This window comes from Coregonus clupeaformis, chromosome 10 (assembly GCF_020615455.1).
Source record: "Coregonus clupeaformis isolate EN_2021a chromosome 10, ASM2061545v1, whole genome shotgun sequence".
In the NCBI taxonomy this organism is placed as follows: Eukaryota; Metazoa; Chordata; class Actinopteri; order Salmoniformes; family Salmonidae; genus Coregonus; species Coregonus clupeaformis.
The window spans coordinates 16450786-16469102 of record NC_059201.1 but is presented as its reverse complement, the minus strand read 5'-3'; the positions used below and the strand labels follow the sequence as shown (position 1 = coordinate 16469102).

The 18317-nt window shown below is 43.9% G+C and overlaps 2 protein-coding genes across 3 annotated transcripts; both read right to left on the bottom strand.

Moving 5' to 3' along the window:
* Positions 1–355: 355 nt before the first annotated feature.
* LOC121574608 (protein rolling stone) lies at positions 356–2179 on the bottom strand. The gene is made up of 3 exons (XM_041887160.2): positions 1615–2179; positions 1207–1441; positions 356–1065 (listed from the first exon to the last, which is right to left on the bottom strand). The coding sequence occupies exons 1-3, from the start codon at positions 1720–1722 to the stop codon at positions 356–358; spliced, it is 1053 nt and encodes a 350-aa protein (XP_041743094.1). The 5' UTR covers positions 1723–2179.
* A 604-nt stretch (positions 2180–2783) lies between these two features.
* LOC121575225 (RNA-binding protein 5) lies at positions 2784–15490 on the bottom strand. Of its 2 annotated transcripts, XM_041888187.2 has the most exons (25): positions 15347–15490; positions 14905–14961; positions 11902–12070; positions 11586–11738; positions 11343–11412; positions 10023–10096; positions 9015–9098; positions 8779–8839; positions 8541–8612; positions 8281–8441; positions 8068–8165; positions 7829–7916; positions 7663–7731; positions 7021–7096; positions 6806–6909; positions 6527–6662; positions 6320–6411; positions 5442–5642; positions 5185–5337; positions 4769–4849; positions 4358–4552; positions 4037–4111; positions 3819–3922; positions 3519–3648; positions 2784–3286 (listed from the first exon to the last, which is right to left on the bottom strand). In XM_041888187.2, exons 2-25 carry the CDS (start codon positions 14919–14921, stop codon positions 3161–3163), a joined length of 2589 nt encoding a protein of 862 aa, XP_041744121.1. In that variant the 5' UTR covers positions 14922–14961; positions 15347–15490; the 3' UTR covers positions 2784–3160. The 2 variants fall into 2 exon arrangements, with proteins under 2 accessions (XP_041744121.1, XP_041744122.1); XM_041888188.1 differs by lacking the exons at positions 10023–10096; positions 11586–11738; positions 11902–12070; positions 14905–14961; positions 15347–15490 and having other exon boundaries at positions 11343–11361.
* Positions 15491–18317: the final 2827 nt, after the last annotated feature.

Here is an 18317-nt window from a genome sequence, read left to right as displayed (position 1 = left end):
TACTCCCAACTTAAGCCTACTCTAGAATCTCAGTGTTAATCATGTAAGCTGGCTAATTTATTGATCCTACTATGTGAAATGACCACACTGACCATTGACTAAGGCTGAACACAGTGATGCAAGCAACTAATACTGATACTGCCACCTGGTGATACAAAGATTAACATAGTTTGGCCACTATGATGTTACCTCTTGGATCAGGAAACTATAACACCACACACTACAAATGGAAGATAAGATCTGTTAAGCATTGTATTGTTTGGCCTGACATGGACCAGACAACACGGATGGATGACATTATGCAGAACATGTAAAACAACATGGTATCAAGCTCTATGTTAGTTCAGACAGGACCTCAGAGGTAGACAGTGACAGCACTGTAGAGAGTACTGGTGGTGGATGAGAGCAGGGTCTGAGTGGCCCCATCACCCCGGGCCTCTCCCCTCCTCCTGGGGGTGAACACTGAGGAGGACGGGTCCATGAGCGAGACCGGCACCGGACTGCCCCCTCCCCCCACCCTCCACCGCCAAGCCTCTCTGCACAGCCCCAGCCTCTCTCCCCTTACCCTGCCCGCCAGCTGCCTCCTCAGCAGTTGCACGTTCCACACCAGGAAGTGACAGATGGGCAGGCAGACCAGAGCAAAGCCAAGCACACACAGAGCGGCCAACAAGGGGCACCCTCCAAAGTCCAGTACCTTGTAGATGTAGGGCTTCCCACTGAGGTTGGTGTAGCCAGCCAGCCAGTAGACCACAGCAAACAGGATGTAGAGGCAGCCAATGAGGAGCTGGTAGAGGTAGTGGGCCAGGTGGATGGGCGTGGCTGATAGGAGGAGGTCCAGCAGGGCCTGGCCAGAATTTCCCACGTGCATGTTGAGGTTGAATGGGGACAGAGGGTGGTGCTCCATGGGGTAGTCGAGGCTCCAGTAGAGGAAGGACACAGTGAGGCAGAAGGCACACATCAGGCTCTGGAGGAACCACTGCAGTCTCAGGGAGATGGAGAGGAGAGAGGGGAGGGGGAAAGGACCCAAGGGCTCTGCTCTGTTTCCACGCTCTCTAGTTTGGTCCCCTAAGAATGAAGAGCAGATATGTCAGTTCATTGGTTTCGATAAAAACCAATTCAATCAGGAAATTCAACTTTAACTTAAAACAAAAAGCAGCATTGGCAGCCATCTTAGTATCATCACATTTCTGTCTGTGAGCATCCTACCTCCAGAGCAGGTTTTTCTGTGGTCCCTGCAGTGGCACCTGACTAGGACCATGGCACAGGCCAGGTTACAGGAAGCCACCAGGTGGTAGACCACGATCAGGCAGTAGGTCAGGTGGCTGAAGAAGATGAGCCACTTGGGATTGGAGAACAGCAGGCCAGAGTACATACACCAAATCAGGGTGTAGAGCAACATGAAGACCCTGTACAGCGACCAGACCCAAGGTGCTATACCCCACTTTGGGAGAGAGGGACGAGAGGACAGAGTCAGTAGTCTAATTTGAAATACGAAGACTACACATGTTGTCCTTGGACAAGCCTACCCAAAGAGGAGCGTGGTGGTGCCGTGTCAGTGAAAATGAGTCTCAGTAGATCAGCATGACTGACATCTGTCTGTCTATCCATAAATACCTGTGGCTGCAGCAGGAGCTCCGGTCTAGAGAGCGAAAGGTGGAGTTTGGTCAGGGAAAGCTCCTCCTTGAACTCCTCTTTCCAGCATTGCGTCCAGCTCAAACCCATATGGATCAAAGTAATAACAGGACAACCTGTGAATAAAGTAAACCATAAGTCCTCCGAAACTCCATTATATCACCAACTCAAAGACCAAATCAAGGGAGGGTTTGATGCAAAACAGACAACAATCACGCCACAGGCCTTGTCTTCTTAACCAAGTTAGTTGTCATTCAGGTCTCATGACTTGGCTTAAGTTGACAGGACAGGAGGCTCTATTGGATTCACCACACATTCCTGCCACCTATTCACCTAATGAGATAACTTTATTACACTGATCTGTCACACTGTGATGGTTAAATCCATTATCAACCTGGTGCATAACACAAATACATGTCTGAGACATTGATCAATTTAATTTGGATAGAATACTGCTAATCTGTCAAGAGGAAGCCAGGTGATATCACATACATACATACAGTATATATAGAACATCCGTCTCCTCTGACATCAGGAGCCTGTTGGGAAAAGGGCTTGATTGTATGCTTAAGGACCAGCGTTGCCCTTCCACTACTCTCCATAAACGTCCTAATCGTGTGCATTCCACACCTCTGTTCAATGGAACCTCCATATCTAGTAGCCCAAAACCACAAAATCAGCTACTTCTAACTCTAAACAGGTCACAGTAATATCAAGCATTCCTTGCAAGAGTTTACCTTTAGTCAAAACATTACCATAACACACAATTTGTAAAAACCCAATGGAGCTGATGGTGGAATCATACCTGTTCTGGTGGATACACTCAAGCCAGGCGAGGTGAGAAGTAGTAGTGAAGGGTAACGTTGGGGTTCAAGGATCCAGTGAACTGTCCCAGGAGGAGCAGTAAGTCAGACAGGGTGTGGAGAGGGGCAGCCCTCATCACAGTACTGCTTAAAACTAAAACGTCCTTATTAAATCATAGTGCCTCCGTCGCTACACTGAGGGAACAATTTAAAACTCTCAGCACATATGCAAAGAGTTGAGACTATGGCAACAATACCGTACCTTGAAGCATATAATCTGATTCTGTGACTCCTCGTACATGTAAAGAACAAAGTGTTCTAACATTTAAAAAAGCAGATGGAGGCCCGTGAGCACAAAAGTCAAGTTTAATTCTGATCTCTCTCAGAAAAACAACCACAGAGGAGCTCAGCACAGCCACATCTGTATTCCATACAAAATTACAAACTGTACAGAATGCTATTGACAGGATTTTATATGGAAGAAAAAGGCAATAAAGAAAGCTTTTTTTACACAATGGAAAAACATGAATTAGAAGAACTAGCTTGGCCTGTGAAATGCCCAATATCTTCATTATTTATAGCTGTTGTACAAGGCCACAGAGGGGAAGAACAAAGTAAAATCATAAATAACAAATTGTTCCTCTTGTTCTTGTCATTTTCACAGTGGTGGGGATAATGGGCAGGTAACGGGGGTTGAGGATGGAGTGGATGGCTGTAGTCTCTGTTCACTCTATCTCAGTGAAGCGTGCAAACATGGCTTTGCGCACAGCGTCCTTGTAGGTGTCTGATGCGGAGAGTTCGTAGTTGCTTCCCTTGATGCCCAGGCCTGTGCCCTTGGTTCGTAATGAGGCCTGTGGGGAGAGGGCAAGAAGACACTTATCAAAACAGACAGATTGGGCTCAGGTACCCCTTAGGTACACCTGCTAATTGGCCACACATACAAACTCAACACCACCACGTACCAACCCCATCTGTCAGGAAATAGCCCAGGGACATGGAACTACAGGTCATGTTAAGCACTCTGCACTAACCCTTTGCAGGTGAAAATGGCCTCTAGTTTCTCGTTTTGGCTGCATAACTCACAGAGATGGGTGCAGTGATGCCCTGCTGGTTGCGGCCCAGGCCCTTGCCCTCCTGCCAGCCCATGGCCTGCAGCATCTTGTTCCCAATGTTGTCACTGGTCAGACCATCTTTGGTGGGCTGCTCGTAGTTCCTGTGTCAGGTTGTTGATAAGAGAGGTGAATTAAATCAAACGCTATTAATTAAATGTAATTCATTTATTTCTGGTTACTTTAATTGATCAAGGATGTAGTTGGACAATAACATATATTCCCGTAACCTGAGACCCCCTGCTTTTGAGATAGGATTGGTTGAAGCCCTTACACTGTGGGGGCAGGAGGCTGATAGAATTTCTTCTTCTTGGGTGCTGGTGGTTCGGGAACACCATACTTATCCCTTCTTTCAGCAGCTCTGTCTCTGTACTTCAGCTACACAGAACAATATCAACATGACACAAATCAGAATCGTCAGTGACATTGAAGATCTCGGCTTTCTAAAATTCTTCCTGTGAATGGTAGAAATCTTCAAAGAGTATAGCCTACCTCCATCTCTTTTCTCTCCAACTCTTCCAGCTGGGCCTCAGATAGTTTGGATCTTCTGTGAATTTCCAAGTTTTGCTAAGACGATTACATTTATAAAAAATAAAAAAAGTTAATACTCCCCGGGAACTATGCAATTCACACATTTAAAATGGCACGATTAGTCTTGGCATGACAGTTCAAAAGAATGTGCGTTCTCACCTTGCTTATGCTAAAAGGACAACTGCACACCCTCAGCAGACGGCAGAGCCAAAAATAACCCAAAATATTTCCTTCCACCGAGACTCAGAGATTAAAGTGCCATTCTGCTGCTTGCCATCCTACCTTGTGCAGGTCTGAGAGCTGCTGGTGGCGCAGCAGGGCGTCTTTGCCGGGGAACTGCCTGAGACAGAGCAAGCAGGCCATCTTCTTCCAGTCTGTCAGCTTGTCTGACCCCTCATCACCCCCCCCACCTCCGCTCTCTAGGTCTGCTGCCTCCTCTGGGTCACTGTCCCCACTGTAGGCTGCCACCAGGCCACTCTGCAACAAACACACAAACCTTTTACTATGAAGTGAGAACCATGCCACACAAGCCACTGGAGAAGTGAGGACTGGGCTTTCCAATAGGGATAGAGACAAAGTGACACAACATCTCACCACTAGATGGCCTAAAACCAGTCCTAATCCAACCTGCTATTGTCTTTCTCTGTAGTCTACCAGTAGTGTTTCACAGTGCCATCTCAGCTACATCCTTACCTTGACTATTGGGGTTTCCGGTTCTCCATTCTTCACCAGCTCATTCATCACCAGCGGCTGGGTCTCAAACCCTGCACCATGCTGGAGGAGCAAAACACTAAATCAGACATTTGCATTTACATTTTAGTCATGTAGCAGACACTCTTTTTCAGAGTGACTTACAGGAGAAATTAGGGTTAAGTGCCTTGATCAAGGGCACAGATAGATTGTTCATCTTGTCGGCTCAGGGATTCGAACCAGCAACCTTTCGGGTTACTGGCCTAGCGCTCTAACCGCTAGGCTACCTACCACCCATTGACATGACACCAAACAGTTCATCATCCTTTAATTGAGACAGGTATCCCAGTACCACTGCTGTGCCATGACATAAGAGCCATCTACAGTATATTGACTCAGAGGGTTATAATCATGAGTACCTTTTTCTCAAAGAGGGTAGAGAAGCCTGCGTCGGCAGCGGCAGCCTCTCTCCGGTCCTCATCCCTGCCCTGCCCCAGGCCCTGCAAGCTGCTCTTGAAGTTCTCCTTCTGCTTGTTTAGGCTCTTGGCCCATCGCTCCATGTCTTTAGCTATCTGAAATGGGAGAGAACAGTGTTCCTAACATAGCTCACTATATGCACTAGTGCTTCAGTATGGGAATTTCCCATGCTTGTAGGAGGTGCCTGTCTGTCTGTTACCTGCTGGGCAGACTTGCTTTTGGGCTTGTCCTTCTTCTCCTTGGACTCTTTGCTGGACGAGGCTGCTGATGAGGTGGAAGCCTGTTCGGCGCTGGCGTCTGCTGCTGTTGTTGTTTCTACTGCTGCTGCTGCTGCAGGGATGTAGGTCTGTGTCTCACTGTCCCAGTACAGGTACTGCTGGGTCTGGGAGTTGTAGTAGTACTACAGGGAGATAAATACATCATGTATAATAATAATGACACATTATTCATGATCAACTCCCTGATAGAGCAGAAGTCTATAGGGGTGAGACAGTAGTTACAGTGTCTTCAGAAAGTATTCACACCCCTTGACTTTTTCCACATTTTGTTGTGTTACAGCCTGAATTTTAAAATGGATGAAATTGGGATTCTGTGTCACTGGCCTACACAGTTGCTTACCAAGACAACATTGAATGTTCCCGAGTGGCCTAGCTACAGTTTTGACTTAAATCGGCTTGAAAATCTATGGCAAGACTTGAAATGGCTGTGATAGCAATGATCAACAACCAACTTGACAAAGCTTGAATATTTGTTTTAATAATAATGTGCAAATATTGTACAATCCAGGTGTGCAAAGCTCTTAGAGACTCACCCAGAAAGAATCACAGCTGTAATGGCTGCAAAACGTGATCATAACATGTATTGCCTCAGGGGTTTGAATAGTTTCTGAATTTAATTTTCAATACATTTGCTAACCTTTTTAAACATGTTTTCACTTTGTCATTATGGGGTATTGTTTGTCAATGGTTGAGAATTTGTATTATTTTTTTAAAAAGCAATTTTGAATTCAGGCTGTAACACAACAAAATGTGGAATAAGTCAAGGGATTTTAATACTTTCTGAAGGCACTATACATACCTGGCTGTTAGGGTCGTAGTATAGACCAGTCTGTGGATCGTAGTAGTACCCAGATGACTCATCATATTGGTAAGCGGAGGTGTCAGGAACAACTGGTTAAAAGCAACAGCAGAAACAGTGTATAGAATGACCTTTAGGTATTCAATGTATGGCAAAGACGTTCAAACTAAATAAGGATTGGAAATCCAATATGGTGTCCCATCTTACCAGATGTGCCATCAGAGAAAGGGGCAGCTCCAGTGGGGGCTGCCAAAGCAGCTGCTGTTGTTCTCAGTGAAGAGGTGGCAACTCTGGAACTGGTAGCCTGTGGTGCCACATCAATCTGCCCAACTATTTGGTGCGCCTGTGGGTGGGAAAACAGCACCACATGTTCAACTGCTGCACTCATCCGTATTGACCACACACAGTATTACATGTACATCATAAGATTGAGCAGCATGTTTATAACAAGCAGCATGAATGTTGATGTGAGCCCTTAAGCGATACCTGCATGATAGGCTGGCTGAGGAGGTGATGCTGGTAGACCTGTGTGGTCTGGGACACAACCACACCTGCTGCTGTAGGGACCAGGGCCTTCACTCCTGGTGCAGCTGCCATTAAAAATGCAAACCATGATTAAAGCCATAATATAAATCAGTCAGTCACAAGTTGTAGTGTTAAGATGGACTGTGAAGTAGACATCGGTCTAATTGGATTCTCACCTCCTAATATTCCATCTCCAGGAGCAGGATCCAACTCAGCAGGCTGCTGAGGCCACGACTGACAATCCTGCCCATACTGAAAGACAAATATTATAAAACAAATTTAAATATCTGTGATATCCAATTGCGATCTTGTCTCATCGCTGCAACTCCCCAACGGGCTCGGGAGAGGCGAAGGTCGAGTCATGCATCCTCCGAAACATGACCCGCTTCTTAACACCCGCTCGCTTAACCCGGAAGCCAGCTACACCAATGTGTCGGAGGAAACACAGTTCAACTGACGACCGTCAGCTTGCAGGCGCCCGTCCCACCACAAGGAGTCGCTAGAGCGCGATGAGCCAAGTAAAGCCCCCCCCAGCCAAACCCTCCCCTAACCCGGACGATGCTGGGCCAATTGTGCGCCACCCTATGGGACTCCCTGTCACGGCCGGTTGTGACACAGCCTGGGATCGAACCCCAGGCAGTAGTGATGCCGCAACACTGCGATGTAGTGCCTTAGACCGCTGCGCCACTCAGGAGGCCCTCAACTATCTTTAGTTACATTGAATGACTATCTGGCCTTGATGCATAGCTTGAGGTTTAAAGAGCATCCCCCACTTGGTGTGGACCTATGAGTTGAATTGGCCTCCAGAGAGTACTGACCTGTGTGTACTGTGCATAGCCCTCCTGCAGGGAACCATAGTCTGTGGCAGCACCCAGGCCCTGCTGCGGCTGAAAAACGGAAAGAGACCAATGCATGAAAACATAGCGAGTGGTGGGACCACAACTACATGGTTGAGATAAGGTGAGGGAGTAGTCATAGTGATACCTGGCTGGAGGACCACTGAGCAGCAGCGATGGCTGTGCTGGCAACGGAGAAGGCACTGACTCTGTTCCCATCTGGCATCAGCAGGTCTCTGTCGGGGGAACACAAAGAGATGAGATCTGGATTCTGGTGTGGGAGGATGCATGTTTAATCTTCTTATTACTATGGTGCTTCCCTATAGCTGTGTATGGAGTGAGCATGTGTTGTATTGTTTAGTAAAGGGAGACAGAGTAATGACTCACTTCCTGGCACTCTTTGCATAATCCACCCCGATAGTCTTCCCATCCAGCTTCAGAGGGGGCTGCAGGCCCTGGAGGATCGTCAGGAGCTGGGAAGCCTCCTACACATGAATAAGAATAAAGATAAGGATTGCAGACATACTGTCAACATGAGACCTAACTTAGCCAATCATATTACAATGACAATGTGCATTATTCTGATGACAACACACATACCAGTGGAGAGGAGAGCTGTACGAAGGCGAAGCCTCTGTTCTGTCCTGTCTGTTTGTCCTTGATCAGACGGATGTTGCCCGAAGACAGGATGGCGTAGGGAGCCAGGGTCGTCATGATGGCCTCGACGCTGGAGAGGGGGGCGATGTTTCTCAAGATGATCGCTGTCAAGAAAATAACAAGAGAATGATCCTACTCTTCCTATCCAACGTATCAATAGCCACACACAAAGGCACACAGAATGGTTAAAAGATGGTACTCACTGTCACCACAGTAGTCTCCAGCTTGCTTAGGCTCTAAGTTCCAGTCACTGGGGCCAGCAGATTCTGACCCCTCTGTTTAAAACACAACAGCAAAGTAGTTCTATCAAGGCCCTCCCAACAACTATGAAATCACTGGACTTTCACATCAAGGGCCTGGAATGTGATACTTGATAATCACTGGTCTCTTTTGCTGGGCCATCCACATTGGGAATGCAAGTATAAACACAGGGCTACTTACCAACTTTGACTGCTCCACATCTGAAGCACTTCAGCCTCTTCCGGAAATTGTACAGGCCGCACTGCAAGCAACCGGTTACATTGTTTTCACTCAGTTGAATTAAACTTTAACGACAAAATAGTGTATCTGGAAACATTGATGGAAACTATGAGTGAAACCATTTAACAACACAAAACAGAGAAGGGATTTGGTCTGTGGAGTAGAACACATGGAGGTGGAGAAGAGGGGATACTCACAGCATTGCAGAGCCAGTTTTCAAATGTGTGTCTTCGGTTGCTGTAGTGCATAACCACACACTTTCCTTGGATCATCAGCGTATTCTGTAAGATCAAAGGCCACCAGTTATGTTTGCTTCCCCAACTCCAAGCCACACAGCCAGGTGAGATCCTCATACTATCACACCCCATGAAGGGAAAGAGTTGCTAGGGTCACACTCGCTTAGGTACAACCCCTCAGAGAATACAGGGGTGAGTAGATCAGACACAGAGAGAGAGACAGAGAGAGACAGAGAGAGAGAGAGAGAGAGAGAGAGAGAGAAGTGCATGTGCTGGGAAGGATTCTAGCAGTGTGTCGGACCGGAGTGCTACCAGCCCGTCCTTGGCCCATTCCCTCGTCTTCGGTTTGAAAGGTGGAGGATGTGTAATGGGCCAAGAGACTGAGCTGGAGCAAAGTGTGCTATATGGAAACCTGCCCTGGGGGCAGCCATATCAAAACATGGCTATGTGAGACACCCAGAACCAAAGAGCGCCTAAACTCTCAAAGTAAAATCCTTATTTTCTTAAAATATACACTTATTTAGCTAAACAACATCACACACAAAAATGAGCTACCTCCTCTTTTGATTTCTTAGGTGCTTAAATCCAGTTTTCATTCCAAAAGTTAAAAATGTATAAGTTGACACTTTGTATGGTGAGCTTCAGAGGGTCCAATGCTAATCTTGCACATTTTTACAGTACAGGAATTATTGTACAGACTTGTTTTTGCTGTCTAACCTGTTTAAACTAGAATTTCTGTCAGAATAAGCCATCTAGTTCATCAAATTATAAAGGCAACTTAAAGAAAGAAATCAGATTCATATAACAAAAGCGTTGGTGCAGTCCTTTGTCTATGTAGGACCCTCAGCTCTCAGCAAATGGTCATTTATACAGCAAATTTCTCAAAGGTCAGTCTCTCAAGACATCTGTTTGTTATTTTGGGCTCTGATCTCCAAGACAAAATCTAGACTTGGCGATTGTTGAAGCAACCTGATTGGTCTCCATCCATCGGGTAGCATCTTGCAAGTGATAAAACTCCACGAAGGCGAAACCTCGGCTTATACCTAGAGACAGCATTCAAATATAGACGGGAGTTGTGTTAGTCAAAGTGCTTTGGCACAACATTCAAACTCTGTCACAGTCTGCTTCACAACCCATTACAAGTGAAACAGTGGGAGATGTATTTTGAAGAGGGTAGGGGAGGGGTAACCTTTGCCATAGCATGAAAGCCTTCAGATGGCAGTGCTTGGACTGCACTTGAATGATTGCCACGCAGATGATACGATAAAATGTGAAATGTTTTAACAAACAGGGACAAGTACAACTACTTACCAGAGGGGTATCCTACAAAGCACATTTGAGGAAATAGCGAGGTAACTCAGGATAACCAGTCATACGAAAGTGGCTCACCTTTTAGCCAGGTAAATTTCTATGGCAACGAATCCTTCAGAACTAACCTGCTCCGGGGGCAGGCTAACTCAGGGCTAACTCCACTTACCCTGAATGAAATGACTGAGCCGAGAGTTGAGGACTAGTGAAATCAGATTCCTTCCCTCTTGCAAAGATTGCTTCATCATCCCCTTCATGAGGAAGACGACTGATTAAATATTTTATTAATCAAATGTTTTTTGTGTTAAAATATCACATTACACATTTAGTAATGGCAGAATGCATTTTAAACTTCACGCAATGTAACACATTTGTATGACTTAAGAAAATAAAAAAATCAATATGAGTGGGGGAGAAAAGTGCTTGTGCATCGATAAGCACACCAAAGACAGCATTAACGATAAGTAATAAAATAAAGATGGCACTTCTAAAAGTATATTTCACACCATAGCATGCTGAATTTGCAAGATAACATTTCTTTCATTTTGATTTCGGCACAAATGAAAATGTGGCACTGACTCACCCATGGATTGATGTTTCAGCATTGTCTCAATGAAGAGTTTGTTGCCATGTGCGACATGCACGCACGGTTACAAGCCTGCTAGAGTTAGCGTCAGGCGGACAAGCAATATCCACTGTCGTAGTACGGACGAAGCCTGAGCTGGAATGTGAAGCAAACTGAAGCTGGTCAGCTTTATAAAAACCCTGAGTAGATCTAGCTTGCTTCGTAGGATACCCCTTGGGTCTCAATCTCATCCACAAATAAAAACAATCGACAAAACAAAAGACCCACTGGTGTAGGTGTGGTGAAGGTTCCTTTGCTATGGCAAATATTATTGATATTGGAGGCAAGGTGGCGTGTGTGGGGTGGTAGTGTGTGTGGAGCTGAATCAACCTGAGGCTCCAGACAACAACTCTCACCTGTCCTCTTCTTCATCAGCCGGATGTCCACAGGCTGGGGTCCCTGCAGCTGCTCAAGAGCAGCCCGGATCTGAAACACAGGAGGGGGACATTCAGTGGGCCACGGTTCACTATATTCAAGAGAGGTCACAGTCCACAATGTATGTTTCCTATTATACACATCAATACTGCATTTGGCAGCTCTGTGAAGCATGTATTATTAGTAGTTATATCAACGTGTGGTTAGGAATAAAGAGGACCTACATCTTCCACTGTGACGTAGAGGGACAGGCCCCGGAGCATGATGGTCTTGCTCTCCTCCTGCCCCAGCTCCATTTTATAATCCTGCTCTTGATCATCGCCATCAGACTGATAGCCATCTTCAGATCTGTCACTGTTGTGGCGCTTTCGCCTTCTCTGCAAGAAGAACACAGTTGTCAACTGAAGAGGGCAAGCAACACTACATCAGAGAACAACAGCTCTTCATAGCAAACAGCCCACTACAGAACATGTTTTTGATGAATGCATGCCCAAGGTCAATGAGATCCCCACGACTGTAACTTGATTCCTTGAGTCTCACCTCAGGATCGTCTCTGTCTCTGCGCTCATCAAATCGGTCAGTGTGTCTCTCGTCACTCCAGCGCTGGTCATAATCCCTATCTGGCTCTCTGTCCCGTCTTTCACGCCACTCTGGATCATCTCGCCATCGGTCTGACCCATACCTCCCACTACGCTCACTGCGGCCAAACCTCAGAACATAAACACACAATGTAACATTATTCACATGACATATTCAGCTAATGCATTCCTAGCTCAATAATGGACTAAAGGAACCAAACGTTACTCCGTATAGTAAGGACCTTACATGTTCTGTTTAGAGGTGAATTGGCTCTGGAAGCCAAAACAGCCAAATACTCCAACTAAACATGAATCGACTCTCAATTGCGGTACAGTTCTAGAAACATAAAGCCCTGTACTTTCATAGTGTATCAAAATAATTTGACAATTGCTAAATATACACTTACTGTTCACTGTTTTAACACAGTTGCAGACAGTATTTTTCAGTGACAACACAGGTGTTCGTAGACGCAGATAGCTAATTAGCACAGGTACACCTCTGTCTTCCATCTGTTTACAAGCCCTGTAACATGGAAATATGGCCGTGTGGGAACCCTAACCCTATAAAAAGGTGTGTGGCAATTTAACCTTTGATTTCTAGCTGATATGAAAGATACGTACCGCAAGCGATGCGTTCTAACGTACAGAACAAGCGTCGGGGCTCTTAAAGCTGCAATATGTAACTTTTTGGGCGACCCAACCAAATTCACAATGAGTTATAGATCTGTCATTCTCATTGAAAGCAGGTCTAAGAAGCAGTAGATATGTTCTATGTGCGCTATTTCTATGCTTCCCGTTCTTATGTTTCGTATTTGCATCTTTTACTTTCGCTTTTGTACAGCAGCTGAAAATACAATATTTTTGGTTATTGAAAACATATTTCACAGCGGTTTAGATTGTACAATTATTATACATTGCTTATTTTGTCACAAACTGAAATTAGGCTTACTACTAGAACTTTAGCAACCAGGAAATGGCAGAGCCATTTCTGCATATTGTACCTTTAACAAAGCGTGCCTGGACAGAAGACACTATTGTCAGTAGGCACTAAAGGTACTTAGCATCTATGAATGGGGTAATGCATTCCTAGAAAATCCAATTTTATTTTTATTTAACCTTTATTTAACCAGGTAAGCCAGTTGAGAACAAGTTCTCATTTACAACTGTGACCTGGCCAAGATAAAGCAAAGCAGTGCGATATATTTGTCAGAAGAGTGCATTGCATCCAGACATTCAGGGGGTAGTTACCACACATCACCTTTATCTTTTCCTACACTCTTTACTCTTGCCAGAACATACCGACCCTACCGTTACACTTGTTTACACTGAGCTGCACTGGGTCGGAACACAATCATAGAGCACGTTTAAATACACACTACAGAGTATGGCATTAGTCATGTAAACACCTTATTCTGCTTATCTTAAATCGGTGTATGATCATAATCGAAGTAAGCTTACGCCGATTAAAACACCTGGTTTTCTGAGCAATCTTTCAAATTATCAGGAAATGTAAACTGCTTAATTGGCGTTCCAGCGGTGTATTTGATCTGAGCATGTGCCAGCACCGGGTAGCGCAAGCCTCCCTCTTATGCGCGAGTGAAATATGCATCTTATAAATAGTTATATGTCCCAACTCAGAATCAAATAGTCTTCTCAAAAATAACATGGTCACTGTGGTAGAACGTTTATTTTGATTGCCAATTTTCTGCATTTATCAAAAGTCCCATCAGTAGCGTGATTTCAGATCTGTCCATGTAAAACAGGATTATTAGGGAAATCGTTCTTCTTGCAAAGCATGTAAACGTTTTAAACAACGAATTATATACTGAACAAAAATATAAAACGCAACATGCAACAATTCCAAAGATATTACTGAGTTACAGTTCATCTGAGGAAATCAGTCAATTGAAATAAATTCATGAGGTCCTAATCTATGGAATTCAAATGACTGAATACAGATATGCATCTAATGTTCAAAGATACCTTAAAAAAAAGGGCCTCAGGATCTTGTCACAGTATTTCTGTGCATTCAAATTGCCATTGATAAAATGCAATTGTGTTCGTTGTCTGTAGTTTATGCCTGCCCATACCATAACTCCACCACCACAGGGCACTCTGTTAACAACGTTGACATCAGCAAACAGCTTGCCCACACTACGCCATACACGTGGTCTGCGAGTGAGGCCGGTTGGACATACTGCCAAAATCTCTAAAACGATGTTGGAGGTGGCTTATGGTTGAGAAATTAATATTCAATTCTCTGGCAACAGCTTTGGTGGACATTCCTGCAGTCAACATGCATATTGCACGCTCCCTCAAAACTTGAGATATCTGTGGCGTTGTGTGACAAAACTGCATATTTTAGAGTGGCCTTTTATTGTCCCCAGCACAAGGCGCACCTGTGTAATGATAATGCTGTTTAATCAGTTCCTTGATATGCCACACCTGTCCGGTGGATGGATTATCTTGGCAAAGGTGAAATGGGATCTTTTATTTCAGCTTATGAAACGTGGGACCAACACTTTACATGTTGCGGTTATATTTTATTTCAGTGTATCAACCTGACTATCCACAATAATCGCATTATTGTGTGCATGTAACCGTGCTCTATAATTACATTAAGAAACCATGGAGCCGGCGTGAGATATGGGTCGGAAAATGTACCTCAATGCAGGACGGGATATGCCACAGTCCAAATTGTCCGGTTAAAACTAGCAGTATTTTAGTCTTCTCGATGGAGCAGTGTGGATAAAGGTCAAATTTGGAGTACAGTGGCATATCCCATCCCTGCATTGAGGTACGTTTTCCAATCCGTATCTTGCGCTGGCTCCATGGTGCCTTAATGTAACCATGATTGCGTTCCGACCCCAGTGCAGCTCAGTATAAACAAACGTAACGGTAGGGTCGGTATCTTCTGGCAATCTTTACTCCTGAGTCAGGCATAAAGGTTGGGGGAAATTCTCACCTCTTGTCAGCTCCCATGTTTCACTGCTGAACAGCAATAGTCAGGCTTACAAATGAACTGTAGGGATGCAAAATAAAAGCATCAATTATTAAACTTGTTGAAATGCCAACAAATAGTTAAAAACACGACTACTAACGTTACTGCTTAAAAACAATGCTAGCTACAAGCTGGCTAACTTGGCTATTTAGCTAGCTAATGATGTAGTTAGCGAACAAGTCTAGGCTAGTAGTTACCTAGCTAGCTATTCAACTAACTAGCTGGTTAATTTACATATCTAACTAACTGATATCTTAGCTAGCTAGGTCTTTGCCAAGTACACAGATGAAAGGTAGCTAGGTGAGAAAGGTTTGAACAGTCAAGGATTAGCTAGCTAACAGTAGCTAGCTAGTACAGATTTGCTAGTAGTTGATAGCAATGTAAAAAGAGTAAGTTGAATACTTACCAGTTAAATAAAGTATTGTTAAGGCCTGGCTTTCGTGGCCTGTTTTATAACATTACAAAGTAAAATATCTCAACATATATTTCCCTCTGCTTCCTTCTTTAGTTTTGAGCCAGCATACAACTAACGTTAGCTAGCTACTGTTGTGAGTCCAAAGGAATGAGTCATGGTTAGATGGGATACAGTTTGTCAAATGGACGTCAAAACCCTTTTCCTTTCCTAACCTGCTACGTTAATTCGGTCATGGCTAGAAGGGATACCGAATTTGTAAAAGTGACATCATAGTCCCGTCTGCTCCAATCGCGCCGACGTAGCTAGAGTTACCTCAGCCAGGAATAGTATTTACTAGCCTGCAAGCTTTTGAAAACCATCTGAACCATTATAAACAGGAGACAAGGACCACATTTGTTGTAAACAAAAATGATAAAGCGTCTGGACAGAAGCGTGAGTTCGAATTTAATCAAGGAGTGATATTAATCTAACGTTAGGTCGTTAGTAAGCTAACGCCGTTGCGTTGACTAACGCGCGTTAGATTTGTATTTGTATTTATTATGGAACCCAATTAGCTGCTGCTAAGGCAGCAGCTACTCTTCCTGGGGTCCATCAAAATTGAGGCAATTATACATTTTAAAAACATTACAATACATTCATAACAGATTTCACAACATATTAAGTGTATGCCCTCAGGCCTCTACTCTACTACCACATATATATAAAACAAAATCCATGTGTAGGTGTGTATAGTGCGTATGTTATCGTGTGTTTGTATGCATGTGTCTATGTATGTGTTGCTTCACAGTCCCCGCTGTTCCATAAGGTGTATTTTTACCTGTTTAAAAAAAATCTGATTCTACTGCTTGCATCAGTTACCTGATGTGGAATAGAGTTCCATGTAGTCATGGCTCTATGTAGTACTGTGCGCCTCCCATAGTCTGTTCTGGACTTGGGGACAGTGAAGAGACCTCTGGTGGCATGTCTTGTGGGGTATGCATGGGTGTCTGATCTGTGTGCCAGTATTCCAAACAGACAGCTCGGTACATTCAGCTTGTCGACACCTCTTACAAAAACAAGCAGTGATTAAGTAAATCTCTGTTCCACTCTGAGCCAGGAGAGACTGACATGCATGTCATTAATGTCAGCTCTCCGTGTACTTTTAAGGGCCAGCCGTGCTGCCCTGTTCTGAGCCAACTGCAATTTTCCCAAGTCCCTCTTTGTGGCACCTGACTACACTACTGAACAGTAGTCTAGGTGTGACAAAACTAGGGCCTCTAGGACCTGCCTTGTTGATAGTTATGGACATACTTCTCCCCATCTTAGCTACTGTTGTATCAATATGCTTTGACCATGAGTCTACAATCCAGGGTTACTCCAAGCAGTTTAGTCACCTCAACTTGCTCAATTTCCACATAATTCATTACGAGATGTAGTAGAGGTTTAGGGTTTAGTGAATGATTTGACCCAAATACAATGCTTTTAGTTTTGGAAATATTCAGGACTAACTTATTCCTTGCCACCCATTCCGAAACTAACTGCAACTCTTTGTTAAGTGTTGCAGTTATTTCAGTTGCTGTAGTAGCTGACGTGTATAGTGTTGAGTCATCCGCATACATAGACACACTGGCTTTACTCAAAAACAGTGGCATGTCGTTAGTAAAGATGGAAAAAAGCAAGGGGCCTAGACAGCTGCCCTGGGGAATTCCTGATTCTACCTGGATTATGTTGGAGAGGCTTCCATTAAAGAACACCCTCTGTGTTCTGTTAGACAAGTAACTCTTTATCCACATTATAGCAGGGGGTGAAAAGCCATAACACATACGTTTTTCCAGCAGCAGACTAAGATCGATAATGTCAAAAGCCACACTGAAGTCTAACAAAACAGCCCCCACAATCTTTTATCATCAATTTCTCTCAGCCAATCATCAGTCATTTGTGTAAGTGCTGTGCTTGTTGAATGTCCTTCTCTATAACCATGCTGAACGTTTGTTGTCAATTTGTTTACAGTAAAATAGCATTGTATCTGGTCAAACACAAATTTTCCCAATAGTTTACTAAGGGTAGGTAACAGGCTAATTGGTCGGCTGTTTGAGCCAGTAAAGGGGGCTTTACTATTCTTAGGTAGCGGAATGACTTTTGCTTCCCTCCAAGCCTGGGGGCACACACATTCTAGTAGGCTTGTTAATAGACAACAATAATTTGTTCACCTCTTCACACTCACTTTACGGAATTCAAAATTACAATGCTTGTCTTTCATAATTTGGTCAGATATACTTGGATGTGTAGTGTCAGCAATTGTTGCCTAAGTTTGCTAATCTTGCCAATGAAAAAATGATTAAAGTAGTTGGCAATATCAGTTGGTTTTGTGATGAATGAGCCATCTGATTCAATGATTGATGGAGCTGAGTTTGCCCTTTTTCCCAAAATGTAATTTAAGGTGCTCCAAAGCTTTTTACTATCATTCTTTATGTCATTTATCCTTGTTTCATAGTGTTGTTTCTTCTTATTTTATTCAGTTTAGTCACATGATTTCTCAATTTACAATACGTTTGCCAATCGGTTGTGCAGCCAGACTTATTTGCCATTCCTTTTGCCTCATCCCTCTCAACCATACCATTTTTCAATTCCTTATCAATCCACAGGGATTTAACAGTTTTTAGTCATTTTCTTAATGGGTGCATGCTTATTAGTAACTGGAATAAGCAATTTCATAAATGTGTCAAGTGCAGTGTTTGTTTGCTCCTCATTACACACCACGGACCAACATTTATTATTTACATCAACAACATAGGAATCACTACAAAACTTATTGTATGACCTCTTATACACAATATTAGGCCCAGCCTTTGGAACTTTGGTTTTCCTAGATATGGCTACTATATTGTGATCACTACATCCAATGGATTTGGATACTGCTTTCAAACAAATCTCTGCAGCATTAGTAAAGATATGATCAATACATGTTGATGATTTAATTCCT

Excerpts from the sequence above, each read along its gene's own strand:
- LOC121574608 (XM_041887160.2), bottom strand. The coding sequence starts at position 1,722 with ATGGGTTTGAGCTGGACGCAATGCTGGAAAGAGGAGTTCAAGGAGGAG. Across the intron at positions 1,442-1,614 it reads AGCTCCTGCTGCAGCCACAG|TGGGGTATAGCACCTTGGGT; the intron begins GTATTTATGGAT and ends TCTCTCCCAAAG. Across the intron at positions 1,066-1,206 it reads CAGAAAAACCTGCTCTGGAG|GGGACCAAACTAGAGAGCGT; the intron begins GTAGGATGCTCA and ends CTTCATTCTTAG.
- LOC121575225 (XM_041888187.2), bottom strand. Across the intron at positions 8,166-8,280 it reads TACAGCTCTCCTCTCCACTG|GAGGCTTCCCAGCTCCTGAC; the intron begins GTATGTGTGTTG and ends ATTCATGTGTAG. Across the intron at positions 4,553-4,768 it reads CGGAAACCCCAATAGTCAAG|AGTGGCCTGGTGGCAGCCTA; the intron begins GTAAGGATGTAG and ends TGTTTGTTGCAG.